General features: G+C 49.1%; 1 protein-coding gene across 1 annotated transcript in view; it reads left to right on the top strand.

Annotated features, from left to right (window-relative positions):
* The first annotated feature begins 3,394 nt into the window (after positions 1-3,394).
* Positions 3,395-23,279, top strand: part of ABI3 (ABI family member 3) — a 24,194-nt gene continuing 4,309 nt past the window's right edge. The window contains exons 1-5 of the mRNA XM_015409236.1: positions 3,395-3,653; positions 6,293-6,460; positions 11,319-11,495; positions 19,045-19,130; positions 21,893-21,979. Of these exons, the coding sequence (XP_015264722.1) occupies positions 3,537-3,653; positions 6,293-6,460; positions 11,319-11,495; positions 19,045-19,130; positions 21,893-21,979 (635 nt within the window). The 5' untranslated portion in view covers positions 3,395-3,536. The remainder of the gene's footprint in view (positions 3,654-6,292; positions 6,461-11,318; positions 11,496-19,044; positions 19,131-21,892; positions 21,980-23,279) is intronic.

Raw genomic sequence — 23,279 nt, 5'->3', positions numbered from 1 at the left:
TTCATTTATACTCCACCTTCCTCCCCAGTGGAGACCTAAAACCACTTGTGTAATTCTCTCTTCCATTTTATCCCCATAAGAACTCTGTGAGACAGGTTAGAGCAGGGGTGTCGAACTCATTTGTTATGAGGGCCGAATCTGACATAAATGAGACCTCGTCGGGCCAGGCCATGTGTCCCATAAAATGTAATGCCAGGTAGCGGAGATATAACCTTTATAAAGGACACAAACACAAAGGGTGTTTTTACTTAAAATAAAAACATGCTTAAAACTTTAGCACTCTTGCAACATTTTGTTTATTTAACAGCAGGGGTAATTTCCTGCGGGAGTGCACAGGAGCAAGCCCCGCCCCCTGCTCCCAGCAGCCCTCAGTTGGGCCACAAGGAGCAAGAAGCAGCCAGGTAAGTTGCAGAGCCCCCTCCCCCCGGCCCGCCTTCAGGTACAAGCTCTCCCTCCTCTGTGAGGGCAGATCTGCGTGTGTCCCCCCCCATAGCCAGCAATCCAAAACAGTCCAGAGGAGCCTGAGCGGTGGGTGTTGCCTTCTGACACACTTCCGGTGATGTCAGGGGGTGTGGCATATGCAAATAAGTTATGCTAATGAGGTATGCTAATGAGCTCCTGCACCTCTTTTTCTACGAAATGACCCCTGTTTAACAGTGTCTGATAACTGACATCTCTTGCTCTGAATTACTGCATCAAAATCTGTAAGTTACGATGACATAGCAGCAGCATGCTGGAAGAAGAAGCAGAAGGCAGCCTGTTCCACTGCAGGCCTGATAGAAGCCCTCCGGGGGCCTGATGATCCATCCCCCAGGCCGCATATTTGACACCCCTGGGTTAGACTCAGTGCGTGTGACTGGCCTGAGGTCACCCAGCAAGCTTCCATGGCAGACTGTGGATCTGAACCCAGGTCTCCCAGATCCTAGTGCGGCACTCTAACCTGCACTCTGGGTACCCGTCTCTCTTTAGGCCGTTTGAGTTATGCCATATGTATTGGCCGAATGTTGACGTTGGTTTTATAGTTACTGCCAAGGGTAACTAAAAAGGCTGAGACAAAAACTATAATAAAATATGGCTAAGCATAGGAAATATTAAAATCACAATAAAGACCACGTATCTATGGTTCTGTATATAAGTTCCTATACCTGGTATCAGGACAAATGTCAGAATATATACATACAGGTTAATAGGTACAAAATGTATCCAAATACAGGAGCCAAATGTGTTTAGGCTAAAAAGCCTTCCTCCTTGGTGAAATACAAGCTGAGCACTCCATAAGAACATAAAAGAAGCCAATGTGCTAATGAGCTCCTGCACCTCTTTTTCTACGAAATGACCCCTGTTTAACAGTGTCTGATAACTGACACCTCTTGCTTTGAATTACTGCATCAAAATCTGTAAGTTACGATGACGCAGCTATGCTGGAAGAAGAAGCAGAAGACAGCCTGTTCCACTGCAGGCCTGATAGAAGCCCTCTTGGGGCCTGATCCATCCCCCAGGCCTCTGCGGAGACGGCGTGCCCTCAGGAGGAAGTGAGGAGACCGGCAAAGCAGCAACATGTCTGAGTTCCAGCAGTTGACGGAAAGCACCATCCCCTGCGCCAGGGAGGTCCTGCGGGACAACTACAAGAACCTGCTGAAAGTGGTGGATTACTGCGACAGCAACTACGAGGGGGTGAGTCGCAGCGTGAAAGGTTCCGTGTAGACACTTCTGGGTGATGTCATTGTGCTGGGGATGTTGTTGTACGCAATGTCCTGCCAACCCTGGAATGCCCCCCCAATCCCCCCGCCACGACCGCAAGGGGACCTGGCAACCCTAAGTTAAACATCAATATATTTCAAAGTCATCCTGTACAGAATGGACCTAAAAACCAACCATTATCAAATACAGTGCAGACCTTACTCACACAGAGATGTCCACCCGTGGAGTAAATGGGAATAAATTTTCTTAAAATGCAACATGGGCCACTTATCCAAGTGTGTTTTAATTAATACATCTGTGGATCTGTTTAGGCCCAGTCTGCAATATTCGAAATCCAAATAGAGTGCTCAGCTACAATGTAAAAAGAAGCAGCCTATTATAGCTACTGCAACCTGGCGTTGCGTTCGTAAGTGGCCTTGAATCTTCCAGTGAAGATCCACACCTTAAAAAGGATATTATAGCTTTGGAAAAAGTGCAGAAAAGGGCAACTCGAATGATAAAAGAGTTGGAACACTTTCCCTATGAGGAAAGGTTAAAGCGCTTAGGGCTCTTTAGCTTGGAGAAATGACGACTGAGGGGTGACATGATTGAGGTTTACAAGATTATGCATGGGAAAGAGCAGGTAGAGAAAGAGGTACTTTTCTCCCTTTCTCACAATACAAGAACTCGTGGGCACTCAATGAAATTGCTGAGCAGTCGGGTTAGAACAGATAGAAGGAAGTACTTCTTCACCCAAAGAGTGATTAACACTTGGAATTCACTGCCACAGGAAGTGGTGGCGGCTACAAGCATGGACGGCTTCAAAAGGGAATTAGATAAGCATATGGAGCAGAGGTCCAGCAGTGGCTATTAGCCACAAGGTATAGATAGGGACTCTGGGGCAAGTGATGCTCTGTCTTCTTGGTGCTTGGGGGGGGGGTCAACAGTGGGAGGGCTTCTAATGTCCTGGCCCCACTGGTGGACCTCCTGATGGCACTGGTATTTCTGGCCACTGTGTGATACAGAGTGTTGGGCTGGATGGGCCTTTGGCCTGATCCAACCTTGGCGTCTCTTATGTTCTTATGTTCGAAGAAAGGTGTGTCCGTTTAAAGTGCCATCAAGGCACAGCTGACATGGTGCACCTGTAGGGTTTTCAAGGCAAGAGACTTACAAAAGTGGTTTTGCCATGGCCTGCCTCTGCCTCGTGACCCTGGACTTCCTTGGTGTTTTCCCATCCAAATACTTACTCAAGCTCTTGTTTGCCTCATGCTCAGCACCTCCCCCATGGTGGCTGTGACTACAAGACGCACGCGCCTCAATGTGATATGTCGGCATAACCTCAGCTATTCCCACACCGAAGCCACAGCCCCTTGTGAAGCTATACGAGACATCTGCCTAGCTTGCCGAGTTGTGGAAACCAGTTATTGCTCTCTCAACTCCCGCTAGCAAGATCTGTGATCGGTAAAGCCTGCCTGACTCTAAAAATACTGGTTTCCTCTCTAGACGGTTCCTTCCCCGCCCCAACATTTCCTCTGTTCAATCTCATCCCTTTTGTCCTCATGGAGCCAGGCATTTTCCGCATCTCACGCATAGAATGCAGGTGCTCACGCTCTCAGAGTCCAAGGGACGTCGAGGAGTTCTTGGGCAGGCTGAGGACAGCAACCCATCTCTGCAAGATGTTTTCTGGGCAAGCCTAAGGGGAGGGAGCAGCCCATGTATGGAAGGCAATTGAGCATAAGACAGTCCCCACACGGCCCACGTGTGTGCTTGTGTTGCAGAGAGCCGTGGGGTTCAGAACCACTCTGCGGAGACGGCGTGCCCTCAGGAGGAAGTGAGGAGACCGGCAAAGCAGCAACATGTCTGAGTTCCAGCAGTTGACGGAAAGCACCATCCCCTGCGCCAGGGAGGTCCTGCGGGACAACTACAAGAACCTGCTGAAAGTGGCGGATTACTGCGACAGCAACTACGAGGGGGTGAGTCGCAACGTGAAAGGTTCCGTGTAGACACGCTAGGCAGCCTTCCTAGGATAGCAAAAGTTCCGTGTGGGACCCAGGTGCTGGAAGCCAAGCAAAAAGCCAGGCTTGTTATTTATGAGATACTTATACCACGCCTTTCCTTCTGGTGAGGATCCAAAGTGGTTTACAACATCGTTCTCTCCTCCTCCATCTTATCCTCACAGAACAACCACCCTGTGAGGTAGGCAAGGCTGAGAGAGAGGGGCTGGCCTAAGGTCACCCAGCATGCTTCCATGGCAGAGTGCAGATTTGAACCTGGATGTCCCAGATCCTAGTTTGACAGTCTACCCCCTGTACCACTCTTTCTTTCTTTCTTTCTTTCTTTCTTTCTTTCTTTCTTTCTTTCTTTCTTTCTTTCTTTCTTTCTCATATGCTGCCTTTCTGCCCAATGAGGGCAAAACCACACTCATGGCATAATTTGCTTTCAATGCCAATGGCAAGTGGCACCGAAATCTTCTGCAGAGTTTCCAGGGGATTTTAAGGCTCATCCTCTCTTCAAACGGGGAGCTGGCCATTGGAAGAATTCGATGCTTGCTTGTTCCTTCTACAAACCAAGTCTGCACTCCAGGAGTGACTGTGCAGTGAGTTCCAAAATACACACTCAGTTCTCGTGGGGCTGCCATCACTGGGATCCACCTGGGAAGGTTATGCGTCCTTCATCATGGAACCACAGGAGTCTTGTAGCGCTTTAAAGACTAATAACGTTCCTCCAGTTTTCTTGGAATGCAACCTACTTCTTCAGATGCTTTGGAACAACGGCTGATTCTGCATTGGTGTTTCCCTCCATTGTTTTAGCAAACCCATGTTGGAACAGAAATTCCCCTCTGCCTTGCAAGCTGCTTTCACTTCCTTTGTTCACTGGATTTTATGGTAGCCTCCACACGCCATGCTGCTTTTGCTTCCTTTGATCATCGGATGTTATGGTACCTCCTGCATAGATTTATGGCCATTTTATGGCTGTTCAGGGGTGACTTTGCAGTCAGTAGGGGGTATTTGAATGTGGTTTTGAGCTGCACTTTTTCCTCCCAGTTGAGAAAATGTGGAGCGAATGCTAGATGCAGAATCGCCCAAGCATGGACGTTAACGCTGGAAAAAAGTGTTGCTAGTTTTTCATAAGGTGCCCCAAGACTCCTGTTTGTTTTTTCAGTGAGAAATACGGCTACCCCTCTGGATTTATTATTGTGGAGTCAGATGGTACCTAAAGGGCACCTAACCCATCTCGGCCTGCCCCTTCCATGAGAGGCAGACCTCTGCGTCACATACTCAGGGGCTTCTGAGTTTTGGACAGAAGCATCACGAACAATACTTGCATTTCAGAGTGTTTCACTTGACTCTTAACAACCTCCCCCCCCCCCAGTGTGTATATTTCTGCTGACCGGACTTTCACTTCGTGCTTAAGCTTGCCTTCAAGAAATGTGTGAGCCTTTCAGGCGCCACAAGATTCTGTTTCCTCCAGAAAACAGGTGCAACTGTAGAAAGTTCCCGACTGCACAGACTGTGCCAGATGGTTTGGGCAAATGCGCCAAGATGCATGCTTTGAAGAAGGAGGCAAAAAAACCCCTTCACAGACTAATCAGATGCAGGGAAACGGTCTTTTCCCTGCTCCCAGTAGTGTGATAGGTCAGATCATGTGCATCGGCCAAATTGCTACAAGGAATATACTTTATTCCCTGGCAATATTTAGTTGCTAGTTGGAACACTGCCCAGGGTCCAGGCTTGGCCTGAGGGCACCTCCCCCTGGAATGTAAACAGAAAGAAGCATCAGCAAATGAAAACATCCGTCCACACTTAGGAATGGGAAAGGGACAGTTGTCACCGTTAAGGACAGATGAGTGTGTGGGTGGCGCTGGACTGATAACATTCCAACATGCATGCAAGCATTCATCTCCCTTTTGTTCGTTTTATACCCCATTTCCCCCTCCAGCGAGGATCCAAAGTGGCTCACAACATCATTCCCCTTTCCTCTGTTTTATCCTCACTGTGAGGTAGCTTAGGCTGAGAGAGAGAGAGACTGGCCCAAGGTCACCCTGCAAGCTTCCAGAGCAGAGTGTGGATTCGAATCTGGGTCTCCCAGATCTTAATCAATCACTGTAAGCACTACACCTTGCACACAGGCTGTTTTGCAGGGAGTGGCTCAAGACTGAAGTGTAAGCTGCATTCCAGTCGGATACTCCCTATGAGGACTGCAGGTCTGCACAAAATATTCACTGTGTTTTTGATATCACACTGTAAACAAAGGTCAGGTCCATAGCAGATGAAGGTCTGCTCCCCTAGGTAAGGATGGGAAAGAAGTTGCATGTCATACTTGAGGGGTAGCCACTGAAAACACCTCTGTATTAGGGGTGTGTGTTTTTACAGTTTGACTCCAAAACAGTGCCTGAAAGTGTTTGGACAGTTTGACTCCAAAACAGTGCCTGAAATTTCCTGTTTAGCTTTGGATGGGAAATACCCGAAACAAAACTAACCAGAATTTCGGCCACCATTTCGGATCAGAAATATCGCAGTGCACATCCCTGCTCTGTATAACCTGTTGCTGTTGTGATTTGTCACATGGTTCTCAGACTTTTAATAACAACCCCCCCCCCCCAATCCTTTAGGCACAAGACAAGCGGAAAGCCTTAGAGGAAACCATGGCCTTCGCGACTCAGTCTTTAGCCAGCGTGGCCTACCAAATCAGCACCCTGGCCAATGACATCCTCAGGATACTGGACTTGCAGGCCACTGAAGTGCGGCAGGTGGAGGCCAGCATCTGCTCTGTCACACAGGTGAGCAAGGAGTGGACTGCAGGAAAGGCGTAGAAGAGATGTGTGTGTACGGTGGGTTAGGGCTTCTCTTTGGGCAGGGCCATGCCCTAATACTAGGATTGCCAGGTACTCTCTGGCCACCGGAGGGCAATGGGGGGGGGTAGGATGGCCAGATCCAGGTTGGGAAACTCCTGGAGATTTGGGGGTAGAGCCTGGGGAGGACAGGGACCTCAGTGGGGTACAGTGCCATAAATTCCACCTTCCAAAGCATCCACTTTCTGCAGGGGAACTGATCTCTGTAGTCTGGAGATGAGGTGTAATTCTAGGGGATCCTCAGGTCCCACCTGGAGGCTGGCATCCCTACCTAAAACCATTTTCCTATTGCTAAGCTTAACAGCACGTGACATATTCTGTGCTACTCTGCTGCTGTGTGACGTGTGACAGGTTGAATCCTGCTGCCCAAGGGATAAGGCAAAGATATATATTTGTAAAACGTTACAAAGTTTGAGCCCTGTGGCCCTCTTAAGACCAATGAAGTTTTATTCAAAGGTATAAACTTTCGTGTCCAAGCACACACTTCCTCAGATACAGTGAAACAGAATTCCCTCAACCATTACATATAGAAGGAGGGAGGGGTTAGTTGCCAGGAAGGGCCAATTAGAGTCAAGAGAGAGAGAGAACCTTGAATCTGTTAAACATCTTCATTATGCTGTATGATAATTTACTGCTCACCCTCTACCTATATGTATGGACTGGTAATTTCCAATTTGTTTCTGTCTCTGTCTTGACTCTAATTGGCCCTTCCCGGCGACTAACCCCTCCCACCCTCTCTCTTCCTATATCTAATGGTTGAGGAAATTCTGTTTCATTGTACCTAAACAAGCGTGCTTACACACGAAAGTTTATACTTCGAATAAAACTTTGTTGCTCTTAAAAGTGCCACTGGACTCAAACTTTGTTCTACGGCTTCAGACCAATATGGCTGGCCACCTGGATGTAAAATGTGGCATCACTGGTGTGGGGCCATAGCCCAGCGAATCATTTGCAGAGTCCCAGTTTCCATCTTCGGCATCTCCAGTGAAAAATGTCCAGAGGCGCACTTTCCAAAACCCACACATGCAGCTGCTGAAGTGGTTGCATATTTATTTATTTATTTCCTTCCTTTATGTGTAACTGGCCCAAGATCACTCAACAGGCTTTCATAGCACAGTGGGGATTTGAATCTCCCAGGTCCTAGTCGGACACTCTAACTCTACACTCTACCTGCTCATATGAAGTTCCCTTCTACAGACTTAGACGCTGGGACCAACTAGCTTAGAGCGAGATGTTTCCCAACATCTGCCCATTTCATATCATTAAACTGGAACTGCCAGGAATTGGACTGGGCACCAGCTACCTGCAAAGGGAATGTTTTAACATCTACCCACAATTCCCTCCTCCCCCGTGGCTCATGAAAACAAATGCCACAACAAATGTGTTAATTTTTTTAAGTGCCTTCGGGCTCTTTGCTGTTCCAGTTTTCAAAAATGGAACTAGGCTGCAGAACTAGAATATACCACTTTCAGAGTCCTTGGAGAGCTGTTTGCAGGAGTAGCACTTTATCTGTTACATCCACGAGCTACGGCAGCATGCATCACAGGGTCTTTTCATACCAGGATTTGCCGGTTGTTTCCCCCCATGACTGAGGAACCAGAGCTGGCCACTGCATAGCTGGTAATGCAACCAAAGGCCAAACAGTGCTGCTTCTAAGCATCCTTGTGTCCTCTCTTCATCAAAATGAACTGTAGAAGGGTATATTGGGACAGGTATAATGTCCACTTCAGAAAGGCCTCTCAAAAACCATGTCATTCACAGGTAAACATGGTGCTTAATTCCTTGAAAGAGAGCCAGGGCAGAAACCTGCCTGGAAGCCATGCTTGTCTGCTGGGCAAGTCTTGTTCCTCCATCCCAAATGTGTGTTTAGCTAATTTGAATTCATACCTGCTCCAGTCACTTTGAAAGAACAAGGAAGGGCTTGAGAGGGACAATCTAAAGAGGTGCTTTAGACTGAATTAGTATGTTAGTCTGCCTGACCTACTCAGATCTGTCTGCTCCAAGAGCAGCTCTCTAAGATATCACTCAAAGGCAGGGGTCATTTCGTAGAAAAAGAGGTGCAGGAGCTCATCAACATAACATTAGCATAACTTATTTGCATATGCCACACCCCCTGACATCACCAGAAGCGTGTCAGAAGGCAACACCCACCCCTCAGGCTCCACTGGACTGTTTTGGATTGCTAGCTATTGGGGGGGGCATGCAGATCTGTCCTCGCAGAGGAGGGAGAGCTTGTACCTGAATAAAACTTGGTCTTAAAGGTGCCACTGGACTGTTTTGGACTGGGGGGCCAGGGGGAGCTCTGCAACTTACCTGGCTGTTTCTTGCTCTGACTGAGGGCTTCTGGGAGCAGGGGGTGGGGCTTGTTGCATGTGCCCGCCCCCTGGGCTCTTTACTGCCGGAGCTCCGCTCCTGTGCGCTCCTGCAGGGAATGACCCCTGCTCAAAGGTCTTCCTTGTCCCACCAAAGGAAGTTTCCATGGTTGACATGGAAGAAATGTGCACTACATAAATCTCCCTCATGGTTCCCTACATCCACCTCTACTGCAGGTGTTGGGGTCAACTGTGGGACTGGCTTGAACAATGTAGATCAGTGACCCCCAAGAACAGTGGTCGTGGGTACCACAGTGTCTCTTGATGGGTTTTCTGGTACCCACTCACTTCCCCTCCAAAGTAAATAGCCAATACTGACTTCCTTCCACCTCATTAGATCAGGGCTGCAGTCAGATGGGCAGTTTGGCCTGATATAGTTGCATTACCCTAATGGATTAAATGGGCTCATTCACACATCCACATCTGGCAGCCATTCCCCAGTCGTACTCACCCCATCGTATGACGAGTTGGGTATGGAGTAAATAGCCACCAGAAACAATCAGCTGCTTACAGATCTCTGTGTATTGGTCCCGCATTTCTGGATGTCTCAATGCCCCTGGTGCATGCTCAAACCGGTTCAAAGTGTGAACCTTTAGTTCTGGTTTTGCCGTATTTTGCTTTAAAACGGTAGAACGTTCTCCAAAACCCCATCAAAGTTGGGTTGTTTAAAAAAAAAAAAGACCAGACCACGCACTCCGTGGTTGAAGCGCAGCACTAATCTGAAGGGTCAGCCATGGAAGAAGCACGCGGTGAGGCCGGATCAGGGTGGGAGTCTGATCAAAAACCTCCATCACTGCTTCCGGCCGCCCCGCTTCCGGCCCTCATTCAGCCAGGAGGAGGCAGGAGAAGAGGGAGGGTAAGTTGCTTCCTCCCCGCCTCTCCCCACCCCTGCCTGCCTGGGGCCAGGGAGGGCCTTCGCGGGGCTTCCTCGCACTCCCGCCGGCCTTGCAGGTCCACCGCCGGGCCCCTGATGTCAGGGGGTGTGGCATATGCTAGTGAGTTATGCTAATGAGTTCCCCTAGCTCTTTTTCTATGAAACAACCCCTGATTAGGGGTGTGCCCAAACCATGCCAACCTGCCTGTCTGACTGCAGACCAGGAGATGCTGCAGAAGCACACCTTTGTGCCCACAGGTAGCACCCATTCAGCACTAGTTGCCTCCGCGATAGGAGGATGCTTGGGCTGCAACCTCCCTGTGTGTTCTGATTGCCCCAAGAACCCCGGGACAACCATCTTGTGGTCCTGCCCACTCTCCATACTCCAAATTCCAAACGTGTCCCCAGGGTTACCCTGGAGACCCCTGATGTTGATGGACCATGTGAGCAGCAAAACAATACAGGATTCTTCTGTGATGTCTTGCTCTTGAAGGGCTTTCCTTGTACTTCTGGTTTATTGCCAAAGCCCCAAAGCAGGCACACCCTTGGACTCTGTGAGTCAGTCCAAAGGATTTCTCCTCCATCTCCCCACCCGCCTAAGTGGAATTTAGGGAGGCTCACACCGTGTTCTTGGACATCAGAGCCTTCTTCCTGTTACTGGAGAGATGTGCCTGATTGCTTTTCCTGTTTCCCTGAGAATAATACCCTATTTTTTTAAAAGAATCAGGAAACATCAGTGGAATGGATTAATCACCTCTGCTGTTCCACCAGTTCAGGTCTCTCTGAACACGTCTAAAACCTTATTTTAGCTCTTTTTCATATGCCTGAGGAATGAGGCAGGGAGGCCACATGGAGTAACAGTTTACCCTTGTCACTAATTTGAACATCCTGACATTGTACCCCAGAACATGCCTTGCTAGAACTGTACATTTGCTCATACCCCGCCCCCCCCCTCGCCCCGTGTCTGCAGTGTAGCTGGAAGAATGTGTCCCTCAAGTATGTGCCGAGTAATGCCATTGGTCATTAGTGCTTCTGGTGTCGTTTTGTCCTTCAGATGGTCTCTCTGTGTGGTGTGGGGAGAAATATTTGTTCTTGCCTCGATAGATGAGTTAGCATGTTAAGAAAAGAGCCAAGCCCGAGCCCTCATCTGCCTCTTCACTGCAAATGCAGAATCACACAGTAGATCACTGGTACTTGTGGATACAAGTCCCACATGTGAGTCCACATCCCTCTTGGACTCAATTACCCAGAATTCAATTCAGTATTCCCAACATGGTCTTACCAATGAACAGGCAAGCAGATGTATATGGGAGCCCAAGGCAAACAACCCATACGGCATTCCCTGTTTTTGGTAAAAATGTAAGGAAGTAAGGAATTGCTGGCCTCTGTTTGCCTAAAGGTAGAGCGACCCCTGCCAGCTAGCACTCGGTGGAGTTACTGAGTTCTGGAAGGGGTCCTCCAGAGCAACCCTCCCCCCAGTAGTCCCTGCTGCCGCTCCCAAAATAAGGCCCTCCCTCCTTTGAAGGTCTCTTTTCCATAGGTGGTAGAAATGCACAAGGAGAAAGTGGCCCGCCAACAGATCGGGATGCTTGCCGTTTGCAAGAGATTTCCACACTGCCAGAAAATCATCTATCCAGACCACCTCGAGCCCCTGGAGACGTATTACAGGAAACCGCTGGATTTTAGCAGTTTGGATGACGTTGGACACGGGATAAAGGTAACAGCAGGGATGGCTGCATCCCGGCCCCTCCCCTGAGCCAAAACAAGGCAGCAGAGTAGATGCGAGAGAGTATGGCAGATTGAATGGGGCCTGTACAGATGTTATCACTACAGTCCTCAGCGGAGTCACACCTGGGAAGGGCGGGGAGGGGAGGCAGCCATTTTCTCCAGGGGAACTGATCTTGGTCATCAAGTGTAATAGCGGGAGATCTTCAGGTGCCACCTGGAGGTTGGCGATTTTGGTTACAACCTTGTAAGCCTATTGACTTCAAGGGACTTAGAAGGGTGCAATTCTGTTTAGGATTGTAATATATGTCACTGTAAACACAAAGTGCTTTGGACTCATATGTGTTGCAGTTTTTGTAGTGTTCAGAATGTTTGCCGCTGAATGTCTTAACCAAGGCCTGTCCCATACGTGCTGAAGAGTGAGGTGGTGGAATGTGTCCCTCCAGATTGCCAGTGGAGGATTCCCACTCTGAATATTCCTTTGCAGAAGAAATATCATGCATAGAGAGACCATCTGCCCCTTTTCTTTGTTTGCAGTGCTGGGTTTCTGTTTGTGGGGCGTTTTTAACCCAGCAGAGCATTCCAGAATGGGATCCTTCACCTTCAGTCAACTGGGATACAGAGTCATTCTACTGCCTCACATTGCTGTGTGTGTTAACCAGGCCTAATCAGGCCCAACACTGCTGAACTGAAGTGGGCATCAAAGCTAGGGGCTGATTGGACAATGCCTGTGACATCAACTGTGCTAGGCAAGGCAGGAGCAGGACACAGGGAGGTTTTCCCATTTAATGCCTCATTGTGGTGTTTTTTTTCTTCCTCCAAGCAAGCTTCCTTATGACATCATTGTCCATTTGGAGTCTCTGGGGTTTCCATGTTGGGGACTAGAGCTGCCAATCTGAGGTGCCTTGGGAGGACAGAGTTTGGGGAGGGAGCTGTGATGATCTAGAACCTGCCCTCTGAAGGCACCACATCCTCCAGGGCTTGGCAGAGAGGGATGAGCTGACCTATCAGATCACTCTTCAGTGCTGCTCAATAGTCAGCACATGGAAGACTCTGGTCACTTCAAAAATAGGTCTCTTTATTGCTTCCAACTGGGAGAGAACACTTACAGGCTGGGGATACTAAAACACCCATTGGAAGGCTGCAACACATATATGCACCCAGGGAACAAGGCCTAAGTGAGGCCCCTCCCATAGAGGCTTTCAGGGCTCACTTAAAAGTATAGACTCTTATTTAGATCATGTAGTTCAGTTATAACTGGAAGGACTCCAGGACCCACCTGGAGGATGGTAACCCTAATAGGAGCCCTCAGAAACAGGAGCTAGGGGGCATTTCAGGCTGTCGTGAGAAGCAGGAACTAAGGAAGTCACACTGCATGGAACCATAGAGTTGGAAGGGATCTCCAGGGTCCAACCCCCTGCACAATGCAGGAAATTCACAAATACCTCCCCCCCATGTCCTCCCCAGTGACCCCTGTTCCACACCCAGAAGATGACAAAAAAACCTCCAGGATCCCTGGCCAAACTGGCCAGGAGAAAAATTGCTTCCTGACCCCAGTGTGGCAATCAGCATTTCCCTGGGCGTGTAAGAAAGGCAGAAGTCCTTGAACCCATGAAAACACCGGACTGGATCCAACCCAATATGTGTGTGACATGAGTTATCTCGAGGGTTGCCAGGCTCCAGGTGACACCTGGAGATCTGCTGTTACAATTGATCTCCGGACGACCAAGATCGGTTCCCCTGGAGAAAACAGCTGCTGTGGAGGGGGAACTCTACGGCATTATATCCTGCTGGCGTCCCTCCCTTCCCTAAACCCTGCCCTCCCCAGCCTCCACCCCCGAAATCTCCAGGTATTTCCCCACCCAGGGCTGTCCCATAGCTATAAAAATTCCCTGAGGAACTGCTGACGCCCCGAGATAGGATGGCGCCTGGGATCTCAGATCTCCACCAGAACGAGCACTTCTGGTTCTTAAATAAGCTTGGTTTTTCTGACACTTGCAACATTTTCTATAGTTGTGCGAACATGTGGTTTGCTTCACATGAGAAGTTGGTATGAGCTGCTCAGGAGAGCTGATGATTGATTCAGAAACAGAAACTCGGCAATAGACAGTGAGTCTCCTATCACTTCCTCTGTGGAAAAGTTGAGTCTGTTGATGAACGCAGGGCTATTCTTGTCTTCCTTAAAAACAAACATCCCCCTCCCCTAAAACGAACAGAGAATTATTGGTAGTGACAGCCTCAGTGGTTCAGAGAAAAACAGAGCTCAGGCGAGTTCGCTCAACTTAGGAGCTCGACTTCCTAAAGGGGAAAGAATCTACCATTCAGAACTCAACCCTTCTTTCTTTTTGTCCTAATTTCAGTTTGGGTCAAATTCTTGTGAATGTGCAGATTCAAGACTTACTTTTGAGACCAGAATAGGGTGGCCACCAGGTTCCCCCCGGCCACCGGCAGGGGACGGGGTGGGGTGGGGGTAGAGTTGCCAGATCCAGGTTGGGGGATGGGGGATGGAGCTTGGAAGGGCAGGGATCTCAGTGGGGCACAGTGCCATGGAATCCACCTTCCGCAAGCATCCATTTTCTCCAGGGGGACAGATTTCTGCAGTCTGGAAATGAGCTGTAATGCCGTCCTTCTCCAGGTCTCCCCTGGAGGTTGGTAGCCTTAGATGTTCCTCTGCAAAAGTCTGAAGGAATTGGATTTCTTCTTCTTTCTTCTTCTTCTCCTTCCTCCTCCTCCTCCTCCTTCTCCTTCCTCCTTCTTCTCCTTCCTTCTTCTTCTCCCTCTTCTTCTTCTCCCTCTCCTTCTTCTCCTTCTCCTTCTCCTTCTTCCCAGAACTCTCAAGAGGGAAATGACGTTTTCAATCTGTACACTGAAAACTCATGAACGTCTAACATTTTTTAAAATAATGCTGTCAAAGAGGTTCTGGAACTCCGCTCTGGTGTGTTTCCCCCAGAAAAAAAACAGACCCTGCTAAATGTGACCGGTAGCAAGGTGCAGAGCCCTCGCCAAGGGCATTGTGTGACCGAGAAACACAAGCCGGGCTTTCTTCCTCCTGGTTTAGCAAGCGACCTCGATGAGAAAAGGAGAACTGTGTGCTGTCAGCTGCGGTCAGCCATCTCGGCCGATCTCGACCGCAGTGTCTGCAGCTGACGCGGCGGAGGCGTTTCGAGCAGAGAGGAAGCTCCGCGCCAGTCCTCCGTTCCCACGCCCGCGGCTGCTTTCTCCAGCATTCTTCTTCTCCTTCTCCTCACCGCATTACCGAAGGTGCGCCTCTATAGCTTCTCATTCCAGGCTTTATTGCTCGACTGATCGAGATGGGGAGCCGTGTTAGTCTGTCTGTAGCAGCAGAAAAGAGCAAGGAGGCAGTACGTGTGTTAAACTGAACGGAGGGACAGTTTTTATTTATCTACGTAAATAATTATTCCCTACTGAGGGCCCAAAGTGCCTCACAGCATTGTTCTCCACTCCTCCATTTATCTTCACAACAACCTTGTGAGGCAGTCTGATTGGAGCTAGTGAGAGTATGACTAGCCCAAGGACGCCCAGCAAGCTTACGTGGCAGAGCAAGCATTTGAACCCAAGTCTCCCAAAACCTAGTCTGACGCTCAAATCACTACACCTCTCTAAATAACAGGATAAATACATGAACTGCTCACACTGTGACAAGCTGGGCTGCCTGTAAATTTAGAAGAGAAGAGAAGAAGAGATTGGATTTATACCCCGCCCTTCACTACCCAAAGGTGTCTCAGAGCGGCTTACAAACGCCTTTCCCTTCCCCTCCCCACAACAGACACCCTGTGAGACAGGTGGGGCTGAGAGAGCTCTTGACAGAAACTGCTCTTTTTCAAGAACAGCTCTTATCAGAACTACGGCTTGCCCAAAGTCATCCAGCCAGGTGCAAGCGGAGGAGTGGGGAATCAAACCCGGTTCTCCCAGATTAGAGTCTGCACACTGAACCACTACACCAAACTGGCACCAAACTTATTTTATAGAGAGCCAGCATGGTGTAGTAGGTAACAGTGATGGACTTTAATCTGGAGAACTGGGTTCCATTCTGCACGCCTCCACATGAAGCCAGCTGGGTGACCTTGGGTCAGTCACAGCTCTTTTAGCGCTCTCTCAACCCCAAAATAAGTCTAGCTTGCCACCTAGGAGCGCATAATGCTAAAAGAGCTAGAACATCAGGCTGCCAGACAATTTTAGGATCTCCTGGCTATACTTAACACAATGCCATACAATAATTGTTAATTATTATTATTCTATAGATTCTATCGGTGGCATCTGGCTATCTATGTGGTATGACCCAAAATGGAGTCTTGGAAGAATAAGGGTTAGAGCTTACCAGTTGTTCTGCTGGCTAAAGAGGGAGGAAATGCCCCCCCCCCCCCAGGGCTATGCCAGGGATCATCAGACCTTTGTGGATAAAGCTGTACAATATGGGGGACTGGGCACTGAGAAGAGGGGAACTGGGCAAGACCAAGTAAAATTGCTCTTAGGATCCAACCCCAACAGATTGATTGAAGCATAAACTAGAGCCCAGGTAGTCAGATGCATGAAGTGGGTAGATTAGCTGTCAGCAGACAGCTATTCACATAAAAATGATGCTCTAGCATCCCCAGGTTTTTGGGTTGGTTTTTTTGTTGTTGGTGGTGGTGATTTGCTGCAGCAGACTAACACAGCCTTCCCACTGACGTTGTTAATTATGTGAAGAGGTGAATTTTATTACATTCTGTATGGCCGAGGGATAGGAGAATGTGTCCACACTAGGAGAAGTGACTCTAGGCATCTGGTCGCTGGAGCTGCTATGGGAGGGAACACATCTTTCGGTTATGTTTACCTGGAAGAGGTCAGATTGTTTGAAGAGCCTCGAGGGCTGATCATGTGGCAAATACAGCACCAGTTTCCTCAAGCCTGAAAACCCCGGAGTTAATAGATGTGTGTGTGGGGGGGGGAATCTGGTCCTGGGAGCTCTCAGGTGTGAGGTTTTCCCCCTGGGGAGTGGTAGAGAAACCCAGCCCCCTAGATTAGAGGGGATTGGAGCAGGATAGGCAGCATGGGTCTGGCCTGAATGGATCAGGTCTACCCACTCTCAGTAGATCTCAGAAGGTAACCTGGGTCAGCCTGGTCAGTACAGTACTTGAATGGGAGCAGGCCCCTAACCAGGATTCTTTGGCTTGTGGGGCAATTTTTTTTCTGGTGGGGTTGAAGTTCTCAGTGCAGAAAGAAAAGCCATTTAGCCAATAGAAAGCTGCTACCAGGATACAGCTCTGAATTGCAAGCTGTCAATCACTTTAGATGATGACAGTTCTCAGCTGCTGCAAGTTAATCACTTCTGCCAGCCTAAGCAACAATTCTGATAATAAGCCGGCAGGTGGGAGGTGAGGACTTCTATAGTCAAGAAAGCTAACACTTAGGCAGAAAAGACTCTCTTAAAGGAGACCAGTTTCTTGACACAGAGTTAGAAGGGATCCTAGAGGTCACCTACTCCAACCTCCTTGCTCAGTGCAGGAATTAGTCAACTACGGCACCCCACTCTACTTAAAGTAGTGCACACCTTTTAAAAATGTTTTTAAATGATTGAGAAAAGCATTTACAGGAGAAATTCTTGTGGGGCTGTGCCTTTAGGGAAGGGGGTGGCACCCCCCAAAAGCCCCACTGTAGCTACAGGCCTGGATGGGAGACCACCAAGGGAGTCCAAGGCTGCTACAGAGAAGCAGGCAATAGCAAACCACCTCTGTCGGTCTGGTGCCTTGAAAACCCTGTGGGGTGGCCGTAAATCAGCTGCTGCTTGATGGCACTTTCCACCATGGCAGGCACCATGGCTGGTGGAGAAAAGCAGCATTCAATATAACCTGCTACATACTATAAGCAGTTCTGTTCAGCCAGTGGACTGGCACCCTCATCTGTTTGTGAACCTCTATGGAGCCCCCAATCTTTTGGCTGATTTTTCTTTTGGAGTGACCTGCCGCTGTTGCTTCCTGCTTCTAGGAGAGTGAGGTGGGGTTCACTAATCTATGGAGGTGGGGGATCCTCTCCTTCATATGGTCCCTCACTCTGGCACCACCATCCCCTGATGCTCAGGTTGCCTTCTTGGCGCCACGGTTCTCTTGGTCTGCAGTTCACTGTCTGGCTTTGACACTGATGAAGTCGTGGCTATGGCTGGGCTGGGCCGCCCTCTCTCTTCCTGCCATACGATTCCGATATTATATGATTTCCTGTCACATGATTGCAACTTAATGGGCACCCTGCTGCCTGGGTTGGAGGGTGAAGGTTAAACATAGGTCCTGGGTCTGGAAACATTGAAGACAGCCGTCCTGTAGGATTGGGGATTAGCTACAACCTGGAGATGTCTACGAAGTACATCAGAAGCCCACCAGACTTTGAGGGATCCCCCCCCCGGGGGGGGGTGACGTGGACTCAGAGTATTGAACTACAGAGTCCTCCAGGTTCCTTGCCCTTCTCCTGGGGAGCGCTTCCCTTCCTGTCCTTTATAACCTGTCATCTGTCCTTAACCTATCAATGTCCTGGTGGATTATTTAGGACACAGAAGAAGACCCATTTCTTCACTCCTTACTACTGTTCGTTGTTTCTGCTTCCCCACCCTTCCATGCCTTTCCATCCCACCTTCGGCTGCAATGCCCTTGTGCTCGGGTTTTGGAAGACTGTCAGGAAAAAAGAAATACTTCAAGTGAGAGGTGTGCTGATCCAGCAAGGGAGATCCACTTGCCAAAGCAAATCAACGTGTGCCTGCACCTCTAAGCTGAGTTAGTGTGAGCTAGCTCACAGTTTTTTTAGCCTCCAGCTCACACATTTTTGTCTTGGCTCAGGAAGGATGGAGTTCCAGAGCAAACTAATTTCTGCAGCAGCCAAATCGCTCGCTCACAACTTCAATGCCAGTCGCTCACAAAAGTAGAATTTTTGCTCGCAAGACTCCACAGCTTAGAGGGAGCATTGGTGCCTACATTGTTATGCTTATCTGCCCCCCCCCCCCAATTATTGAGCTGTGATTCTTGGTGCACGCTCCCCTCTGGAGCTAGTGGTTAATTGGGTGTGTAGCTCTGCACATCTATACCTACATCCATTCCCCAGGCCCCCACCAGCCTTAATCTGTCCCTGTTGCTGATTAATAGATAATACACAGAATTTTTTCCCCCATGCAAGCAACCTTTAAAAAAGTAAAGGTTTCCTTTGCTCGAAAGCCAGTCTAGGCTCATCTCCGTTTCCAAGCCGAAGAGTCAGCGCTGTCCAAAGACGTTTCCATGGTCATGTGGCCGGCAGACTAGACGCCGAGGCACGTGGAATGCTGTTACCTTCCCACCGAAGCGGTACCTATTTATCTACTTGGTTTCTTGCTTTCGAACTGCTAGGTTGGCAGGAGCTGGGACCAGAGATGGGAGCTCACTCCATCATGCAGCACTCGGGTCTTGAACTGCTTTAAAAAGCAGAATGATAAATGCCTTCTTTGGGGAATCCTCTGGGAAACAGACTAGATTTTCTTTCGCCCAGGCACACCTTTCATCTTTCCCCTCTAATTCCTCACTTAGGATCAAAGCACACAGCTGGCCAGAACAGGGACTCTAGCCAGGAGAGGAACCAAAACATCTGCAGGACAGTCTCCCGGAAGCCTCAGGTGAGGATGCATCATCTAGAGGCAACAGAGCCTCGTTTTGCACGGTGGCCCAGTCAGTTGCTCCACCAAGAGCCCAGCTACGAGGGACATGAGTCGGGTTAGGTCTGCCCCAACTTGTCTCACAATCACATGGACATGAGGGAGACTCCCCTCAGAGACCCATGGAAACTGCTACAGGGGGCCTTGTTTGTGTCCTAAGTCACAGAGTCACAGGACAAGTGGAGGCCAAGAACGGGGCAAACAGAGCCCATCCCTGACAGCTGTTTCCGCTGGCAAAAATGGTGTGGGAAGGAAGCATGAAGCCCCTCCCTCCCACAGTGCTCAGCGCTGCATCGAGCAACGAGCAACGGGGCACTTTCTAAGCTGAGTCTCTCCATGTATTTGTGGCTGTAAGTCCAGTGTGGAGGGGGAGGAGCACAGACTCAACTCGAGTCACTTGTATCGTTCAGCTCGGACCAAAAAATGTGCTGTATTGTTTCTCCCACAAGACGGGAAGAAAACAAAACCCCTTTCAATTGGAGATGCAGTGTGCATTTGATCAATGGGTTAGCATAATCAATGACAAAGGTTTGGATCAATTAAAAAAAATCTGCCACTATTTTTTTGGGTTTTAAACATTGCCTGATTTAATCATTTTTGCCTTGAAACGGGCATTCCTCTTCTAAGGAGGTGCCCACTGAAACAGATATAGGGTTGGATCCAGCAGTCTTTTCTGCTGGTGAAAAAGGAGGGGGTCTCTCTCCTTTGACCACTTAAAAAGGCTAAGCTGGGTATTATGAGACCTGCATGGTCAAAAGCCATATGGGATGCGGGTTGTAATAAGGAGGGGCATTGGCTACTATTGTGTAGTGTATCTAGCCTGACATGTCCGGAGTGGAAACAGCTGCCTGGATCCAACCCTTATATATCATCTAAAAACAAGGTTTGCTTTCCCCCTTGCCTTTAAAACTGAATGTTCTACATACACCAATTTATTCAGATTTAATTGTGTACATACACATCATCTAAGGATGCAGTCCTATGTACACCTACATGGGAGTCAATTCCACTGAAGACAGTGAGATTTAGATTATGAATCCCATTAAAACTGGGGGGGGGGGTTGTGACAGGAGAGAATGCTGTGAAGTGGATAAAATCAACAAAATGTCAAAGCATTGGGCTGCACAATTTCTTAAAAATCAGGGCCCTGCTTTCAGTCCTATCTGCTAACTGCATGTGCCCAAAGACCCCATAAACGTGTGCTTAGAGGACTTCTAATGATGGAGGTGGGAAAGGGTCAAGATTCTGCTGGGCCGGTTCCTCGGTCTGAGTCTCCCAGTTACTTTGTAAACAGGAGTCTTATCTCTCCTTATGTATAAAGCTGTTTTGGTCATGGACTCTCTCCAGAACATTTGATACACTCCTGAATCAGTTGGCCCTCTTATGTGTCACTCACATGGGGCTCCATCCATTGGTGGTTGCGTTGCCCGCGTTGGCTGAGTCCTGCTCACAGAATCAGCACACGGCAAACCTCAACTCAGACGAGAACTTCCCTTCAGGAGAGAGCATGCGTCACTCGGCCGGGGCCCTGACTTCTAGCCTCCTCCTCCCCTGGCGGCTTTTTGCACCTCCGCGCCACTCAGGACTGCCTTGAGTGGCTGCTTCTCCGACCTGCACAGCCTCTGCCGCTCCTGGGGGTGGGCCCGTCCCTGGCTGCCCTCTTCCCACTGCTGCCCCATTGCCGTACGATGGCGTTGCGGGTCGCACTTGGCTTTTTTGCCCGCTGCTTCCCCTGCTCCGCGGCTGGCGACCTCTCTGCCGCCTCGCCCGGCCTCACACTCCTCCGTGCCTCAGTGGCTCCAGGTGGTTGAGGGGCCGCGGGGTGTGTCTGCTGATGGTGGGGGGTGCAGTTGGCATTCTGTCCCACCGGCGGCTGTCTGCGAGTCCCGGTGGGGACCAGGACATGGCCACGTCACTATTAGCAACTCAGGTTATTCCCACTTGCTGGCCAGAAGAGAAGAGATTGGATTTATGCCCTGTCCTTCACTACCCAAATGAGTCTCAGAGTGGCTTACAAATTCCTTTCCCTTCCCCTCCCCACAACAGAGGTAGATAATCCACTTCATAGATTATCTGGAATAAAATTTTGTCAGTCTTTCAGGTACCACCAGAGGCCTTTTTAAGCCAATGTTTTATGGTGAGCAGAAAACATTAAAGTAGATCTAAGATTTAAAGGTCAAATCCCATCTTTAGCCCTGACCTGGATAGCCCAGACCAGTCCTGGTGGTGCTTGAATGGGAGACCACCAAGGATATCTACTCTCTCCAGTACCAGAGGTAGCATGCCTCTTTAAATCAGTTGCTAGGGGGAACAGGCAGGATGATGCTGTTGGAGTCTTCCTGTTCATGGCAGTGTCTGGGGCAGTGATGCTCTGTACTCTTGGTGCTTGGGGGGGGGGGGCAACAGTGGGAGGGCTTCTGGAGTTCTGGCCCTACTGGTGGACCCCCTGATGGCACCTGGGTTTTGGCCATGTTGTGTCACAGAGTGTTGGACTGGGTGGGTCATTGGCCTGATCCAACATGGCTTCTCTCACGTTCTTATGACTTCCTAAAGGTAGCTGTTTGGCTGCTGTGTGTGCAGAATGCTGGACTAGATGAGCCTTTGGTTTGATTTAGCATGACTCTTCTTGCATTTTTAAGTCCAGAGTTGCTATGCTATGCAGAGGCAGGGAATGGCAAAGCACCTCAGGGTTATAATTTATAATCCATGTCTTTTCGGTTTAGGAGAAGCCACCGGACCCTGGAGCCGATACAGTCCCCTGTTGTCCCAGATGCCAAAGTGCCACCAGCTTCACCGGAGTCCTCCCTGAGGTACCATATCTGGGAAGACAACATTAAAGAGAATGGAATTGCGGAAGGAAAAGTAGATTTGAAGGGAAATTCTTCAATGCTTAATCTTCACAGAACTAATCATTAATAATAATTATCGTATGGCAGTGTGTGTAGCATAGCCAGGAGATCCTAAGATTGTCTGGCAGCCAGAAGTTCTAGCTCTTTTAGTGTTATGCACCACTAAGTGGTGAGCTAGACTTGTTTTTAAGGCAAGAGACATTTCAGAGGTGGTTTGCCATTGCCTTGGAGCTGCGGTGGCTCAAGTGGTTAAGACGCTGAACTGCAGGCTGTGGAAGGTTGGTAGTTCAGCAGTTCGAGACCTGAGTTGCCGCATGACGGAGTGAGCTCCTGTCTCTAGTTCCAGCTCCTGCCAACCTAGCAGGTCGAAAGCAAGAAATTGCAAGTAGATAAATAGGTACCACTTCAGTGGGAAGGTAACAGTGTTCCGTGCGTCTTGGTGTTTAGTCATGCCGGCGTTCTGTGCGTCTTGGTCACATGACCACGGAAACGTCTTCAGACAGCGCTGGCTCTTCAGCTTCGAAACGGAGATGAGTACCGCAACCCTAGAGTCGGATTTCACTGGCTTTCGAGCAAGGGAATTTTTACCTTTGCCTGCCTCTGCGTCACCACCTTAGTATGCCTTGGAGGTCGCCCTTCCAAATACTAGCCAGGGCTGACCCTGCTTAGCTTCCGAGATCTGATAGGATCAGGCTAGCCTGGGCTATCCAGGTCAGGGCTTTTACAGAACTGGTTGCTCTGGACTGAAATAGTCTAAAACTCTGTCTTGGGGCCAGGGTAGCTTTGGAGCATGCTTGAGACAGAATCAACATTGCAAACTTTTTTTCTGTGAGAAGTAGGAAGCACTCTGTGTATGAAACTGTAATGTTGCTAGATGGGGGGGGGGGAGAACCCATATCACAACAGAAGGAACAAAATACTTGCAATAGTGCAAAGAACTACTCAATCCCACCCTTACTTCTCTGGAACGATACCCAGACATGTACATCACAGTCTTTCCATTGTACAGCTGGGGACAGGTATCCTATTTGAGGCTGGAGAAAATTTCTTGAGGCTACGGGGCCTCCCTCCAGTTAAGCACCTCTTGATGCTGGAGAACAGCTCCTTTGGGCTGGAGGAACTTCCTCCCTTAATGTGAGGATCCACACACCCCTCTTCCACCCGCACAGTGGGGGATGATAGAGGCATACAGACCCGAGTCTTATCAAGGAAATCTTCAAACTTTGTTAAATAAAAAATAAATAAAAATAAAAAATATTAA

The sequence above is a fragment of the Gekko japonicus genome, unplaced genomic scaffold, assembly GCF_001447785.1.
Source record: "Gekko japonicus isolate JY-2015 unplaced genomic scaffold, Gekko_japonicus_V1.1 scaffold240, whole genome shotgun sequence".
In the NCBI taxonomy this organism is placed as follows: domain Eukaryota; kingdom Metazoa; phylum Chordata; class Lepidosauria; order Squamata; family Gekkonidae; genus Gekko; species Gekko japonicus.
The sequence above is the reverse complement of the archived record's forward strand: the minus strand, read 5'-3'. Positions and strand labels throughout refer to the sequence as shown.